General features: G+C 43.5%; 1 protein-coding gene across 2 annotated transcripts in view; it reads left to right on the forward strand.

Annotated features, from left to right (window-relative positions):
• Positions 1 to 6,000, forward strand: part of PLA2G4A (phospholipase A2 group IVA) — a 56,499-nt gene that overhangs the window by 29,888 nt on the left and 20,611 nt on the right. Inside the window, exons 2-8 of one of the 2 annotated variants that reach the window (XM_085882265.1) lie at positions 2,683 to 2,747; positions 2,844 to 2,925; positions 3,283 to 3,431; positions 4,238 to 4,364; positions 4,557 to 4,594; positions 4,934 to 5,069; positions 5,881 to 6,000. The exon at positions 5,881 to 6,000 is cut by the window's right edge and continues 17 nt beyond it. In XM_085882265.1, coding sequence (XP_085738391.1) covers positions 4,254 to 4,364; positions 4,557 to 4,594; positions 4,934 to 5,069; positions 5,881 to 6,000 — 405 coding nt within the window. In that variant the 5' untranslated portion in view covers positions 2,683 to 2,747; positions 2,844 to 2,925; positions 3,283 to 3,431; positions 4,238 to 4,253. Of the gene's footprint in view, positions 1 to 2,682; positions 2,748 to 2,843; positions 2,926 to 3,282; positions 3,432 to 4,237; positions 4,365 to 4,556; positions 4,595 to 4,933; positions 5,070 to 5,880 lie in introns of those variants that run through there. The other variant, XM_085882264.1, reaches the window with a different exon arrangement.

Genomic DNA, 6,000 nt, shown 5'->3' on the forward strand with positions numbered 1-6,000 from the left:
ATATAAACACTAAAAACAAGCAATCGTGAGGTAAACAAATATAAACACTAAAAACAAGCAATCGTGAGGTAAACAAATAAAAACACTATAAACAAACACTCGTGAGGAAAACTAATATAGACACTTCATGCACACACTCGTGAGGTAAACAAATATAGACACTTTATACAAACACTCATGAGGTAAACTAATATAGACACTTCATGCACACACTCGTGAGGTAAACTAATATAGACACTTTATACAAACACTCATGAGGTAAACTAATATAGACACTTTATACAAACACTCATGAGGTATACTAACTCCTCCTCCTCTTCTTTTTCTTTCGGCTGCTCCCGTTAGGGATCGCCACAGCGGATCATCCGTATGATATGCATAGTGATTTGGCACATGTTTTACGCCGGATGCCCTTCCTGACGCAACCCTGGTTGCCACTTACGACACAGGGATATGGTACACCTATTTTAACCGGGGTATACACCGGCCCAGTATACTGGTACTCATTTCGCCGACCTCAGAAGGATAACAGGCTGAGTCAACCCCCTGGTGTATTAATTCAGTGGCCCAACGGGGCTTGAACTCAGGACCTTTTGGATCCCAAGCCACTGCCCCAACCACTGCGCCAACACCAGGCTCCCATGAGGTAAACTAACATCGACACTTTATTCACACACTCGTGAGGTAAACTCATATAGACACTTCATACAAACACTTGTGAGGTAAACTAATGTAGACACTTCATACAAACATGTGAGGTAAACCAATATCGACACTTTATACAAACACTCGTGAGGTAAATAAATATTGACACTTTATACAAACACTCGTGAGATAAACTAATATGCACACTTTATACCAGTGGTTCCCAACCTGTGGTACGCGTCCCACTTGTGTTACGTGAAGGCCTTCCAGGTGGTTCGCGAGCACTTTTGGGCTCAACCTTGAAAAAAAAAAATTTAAATGTTTAAAAAATAAAATAAAAATCTGCTGTGAACTACTTGTCTACGTTCGCTTCACACAGAATAATACTGCGAAGACTGAGCTGCTGCTGAGCCAGGAGCTATCCAGTACAACGAAAGGAAAGATGTTTTCAACCTTTTGGATAATTTCTTCAAGCATAATGAACTGGATTGGGGAAAGTTGGTCGGATGCACGACAGATGGGGCTCCGTCTCTGCTCGGTCGAAAGTCAGGGCTTCAAGCCCATGTGAAAGCTGTGTCACCAAACGCCACCGGTGTCCATTGTTTCATACACAGATTCGCCCTTAGCACTAAGGTACTCCCTCCGAATTTGTTATCATGCTTGAACCGATTAATCAAAATAGTTAATTTCGTCAAAACATCCGCCCTGAATACTCGGCTGTTCAAACTGCTCTGTGAAGATCTCGGCCCCGACCACACCTGTCTCCTCTACCACACAAAGGTTCACTGGCTCTCCCCGGGGAATATGACGAGGTGTCTCTTTGAACTGAGGGATGAACTCCTCATATTCTTCACGGAGAAAGAACATGATTTTCAAAAAGATCTGGAGGACGAGGAGTTTTTCCCAAGGTTGGCCTACCTGTCGGACATTTTTGGGGTCTTCAACCATTTAAACCTGTCGTTCCAAGGACCCAACTGCACTGTCTCAGACTTCATCTCAAAGCTGGGACCATTTGTCCGGAAGTTGGACCTCTGGATCAAGAACGTGGAGAGCAAACGCTACGGAATGTTCGAACTCCTGACTACCCTTGAGAGCGAGCCCAATGATGAATTTTCCCAAGAAATCGTCCGTCACCTCTCACAGCTCAAGACTGAGTTGATGCATTACTTCCCAGACATTACATGTTGTGCCTACATCACCAATCCGTTTTCCATTGAACCAGGCGATCTGCCTGTCGGGACCGGGGAACAAGAGGAGCTCATAGATATCCAGGCTGACAAGACAGCAAAGACGAAGCACAAGGAATGCTCTCCTATGAACTTCTGGGTGACCATGGCCTCCTCGTACCCGACACTAGCCCGTCACGCTGTTCCCCAGCTAATGATTTTCCCCTCTACGTGGGAGTGCGAGCAGGGGTTTTCAGCCATGATGACCATCAAGTCAAAGAGCCCGAACCGTCTTGCTGCGCCCGGGCATGATTTCCGATGTGCTGTGAGCAAAGTTATGCCCCGCATCAACCAGCTGGTGGAGAAGAAACAGATGCAGCCCTCGCATTAAATTTTGTTCTTTGTTGACAGTTAGTTCATTTGTGTGTTCTACTTGTGAATAAATTGATATCTTATCGAATTGAGTTTTTCTGGAACCAGGTGGTACGCGGCGACGGTATGGGACCTCCAAGTGGTACTCGATCATAAAAAAGGTTGGGAACCACTGCTTTATACAAACAAGCACCAACATGGTGGCCATATGATTTTTATGGTTGAAATTGTGGGTGGAGTCAGGTGAACTGTCCAACCAATGGGTGGAACAGAATATTACAGACAGACAGATGGATGCACACAAACACACACCGCCTTTTATAGTAGAAAAGTAGGACAGTGTATGACATCTCCATTGGTACAGTGCACTTCTTATGTGAAGTATATTCCTCATGCATTATCTGCTGAAAGCCGTGGCAGGATGGATCCAACATGGTGGATCGCTGTACCTCGATGAGGTTGAGCAATATGCTCACATCTGCTTTTTTGTGTCTGACAGAGCTGCCTCTCAAGGACACAGTGATGTCCCATTACATCCAAACTGGTTCAAGCCAATCCATTACGGTACGTGCCAGCATTGAAGTGTAATACACACATACACATCATGATTACATGCAATATTTAGCATGGAAGTATCACCCATCATGGCCCTGCTTGTAGGTTCCACCACAGGTTTGTCACAAACTCACAGTGAAGGTGCTGAAGGCCAAGGATGTCACCAAAGGCAAGATCGGAGATCTCAGTAAGCTTCCTCATTCTCGACTTCCTCTTCTTCATAATTAGGCATAAACTCATCCTTCCTCTTCTTCATTCTAAAGGTCTTATTCCTCTTCTTTACTCTTCGTTCCACACAATCGTTTATGAGCTATACTCATTCCCCTTCTACATGCACTCTTCATTCCTTTCCTTCTCTTACCATTTACCTTTTTTCTTTTCCTTTTTCTCTTTCCTTACCCTCTATCTTCCATCTCCCTCTTCCATCTCTTCTTGCCTATCGGTCCCATGAAATGTCCTTCTGTACAAACCACCAAACCATGCCTCACCTGCTCTTTTTAACACTGCCCAAAATTCCCTGCTTTTCACTCCTGCATCCCACCAGTGGACACACCTGATCCCTACGTAGTGCTGCGTATGCCCACAGCAGCTGAGACCGAGTTCCAAACACGACACCTTGATAACGATGTCAACCCCCAGTGGAACGAGACTTTCTCTTTCCTGGTGGATATGGGGGTTTCCAATGTCCTACAGGTGCCTACCATCTGCATGTATTTTGTTATCTTTCCACTGTTTGTCTGACTGTCTTGATGTGATGTTGGTGGAGAGCAGAGCCCTCTACGCTGGATTTTCGGTACACAACTCTCCTATACCGTATGAACCACATGTCCCAAAAGGATAGGTTTTTTGCAGCCACTATTGCATCCACAAAGCATATGTCTGCCACCGTCATACCAAAGAACAATCTCACATGTATCAGTCAAGAACATGAAACTGTTGTAATATCGTCGGATCACATAGCGCTGTCAGCTGAAAAGATAGCTCAGAGGTAGAGAGGAGGTTCTTCTCCTCGCTGTCATATTTGCTGGGGAACGTTAAAATCCCACAGTAACTTGAGAAAAGGATAGGTTATTGCTTGCCTCTACCCCAGTTATATTCCAAATTCTGCTCCTCATAATCTTCAGGGGGGCCCACATCAGTGGCCAAACCATGCCTCCAGATGTGATGCAATCAACAGTCAGGTGCTGCATACACCTAAATAAGCAAAGTCCTATGTGATTGGAGGAGAGTCGTTTTTCTCTTGTTTGGAGATTTTCATCTTAAAATAGGTTTTAAAAAAATTGCAAGTACTTTATTAATTTTAAGATCATCAGATATTTATGTAACAGGAATAATTTGTTAATTCTGGAATGAGAAATGATTACTTCAAGATCTGGGTTGCTGCAATGGTTCAAAGTAATGCAATGCAATGGGAATCCACTACAGACCAGAGTTGATCATGGTATTGCATAACGAATTGGTTCAACGGATGTTCGTATGAATGTGTGCACACCTGTGAGCGGGTAGGTGATCCTGATGGATGCCAACTACACCGTGGATGAGAAGTTGGGTGAACAGGTTGTACATATCTGTAATGACAGCTTTCCATTGGGTGAAGCCCGATGCCTTACACTCATCTTTAACAAGGTAACTGGATATGACAGCTTGTGTGCATTTGTTCCCCAATCTTCACTTATCCAGCTGTGTTAATTCGTGTGTGTGTGTGTGTGTGTGTGTGTGTGTGTGTGTGTGTGTGTGTGTGTGTGTGTGTGTGTGTGTGTGTGTGTGTGTGTGTGTGTGTGTGTGTGTGTGTGTGTGTGTGTGTATATTTGTGCTCAGGTAACAAAGGTGTTCTTGGAGCTTTTCCTGGAGATCTGGTTAGTGATTTGATCAACTGGGCCTCAGAAAACGTATAGCCTATAGAGTGCTGGGTTTAGATTATGGTAAAAAGTCTCAATTCTGAAATTTTACTGACTTAGTCATTGAAGTAAGCATGGTAATATTATTACTAGCAATATCCCTACCCTCATTACTGTTTTACCTCCTGCCTTGTCTGCTTTTCACCCCATTGCCTGAATGTCTGCCACCAAGATTCTCATTTTCCTTATTATTCTCCTCTTGCTATGGCCAACTTTCCTGTGTTCATGATGCTTCTTCATCCTGAAGTCAATCTCTCACTTGTCTGAGTCACTTTTTTTTTTTTGCTCCATCCTCAGCTCCCACCCAGACCTCCGCTTTAGCATTCACCTATGCCCTGAGGAGAAGACCTTTCGCAAGGATAGGAAAAAGTGGGCCATGTCTGCCATGACTCGCCTACTTGGCCCTAACCATGCTCCACGCAATGAGAAAGAAGTCAGCATACACACATGCACACACACGTACACACACGTACACACACATACACACGTGGGGAGACTGTCTAAAACAAGACTCAGTGTTATAATTGCTTCAAATTCACAACTGAGTGTCTTTTGCTTATTTATTCCAAACTGTGCATCTCACTTGAGGCTTTCAGCCCCCAGGAGGTGACCAGGCTTGTATATCTAGACAGCTACCCTCAATCAGTTAGTTATTAAACACAAAAGTTAGCCAGAGTGGTCCATGAGATGTCTCGGCTTTCATGTGAGCCTGGTTTCCTTGGTACCTGGTACCGACTTGATACTTTGGAAAAACAAAAACATTTTCTGGATTTCGGTTGGTAGCCTTTAGAATCTGATTCAACTGCATTAGATCACAATATTCCATTGTTTTCCCATAACACCAATCAGGCACATGATGTCATTCCTTTACCATCATGCTTCCACCACATTATATCATTTTCTCCTTTTCTTTAACCAAAAGAAAATAATTTGTGATTTGGAGCCTAAACCTCAATCTTCACATTTGAGAGAGTTTTAAGCACAAAAATAAAAATAAAATAAAAAAAGAAAAAGGCAAGTAATCTACTATTTTATTACAATTTTATAGGATATTCTTCAAGGATGGAGCCATAGGGGCTGTGGAAACAAACCTTTGTATTCTACGTTAACGAAAAATGTTTCCCATCCACGACGTAAATTTACACGCATGAGCATGGATACATTCAACTCAGCGATGTCACCATTGCAATGAAATTAACATCCTTACTGTGGATGCATAATCAAAGCTGTGTAATGTATTCCAGGTTCCTACTGTGGCTGTGCTTGGCTCAGGTGGAGGTTTTCGAGCCATGATAGGCTTGACCGGGGTTTTCAAGGCTTTGGTGGAGTCCGGGGTTTTGGATTGTACAACATATGTGGCTGGT

The sequence above is a fragment of the Eptatretus burgeri genome, chromosome 5 (genome assembly GCF_056783735.1).
Source record: "Eptatretus burgeri isolate ZD-2024b chromosome 5, Ebu_testis_v1, whole genome shotgun sequence".
Lineage (NCBI taxonomy): Eukaryota > Metazoa > Chordata > Myxini > Myxiniformes > Myxinidae > Eptatretus > Eptatretus burgeri.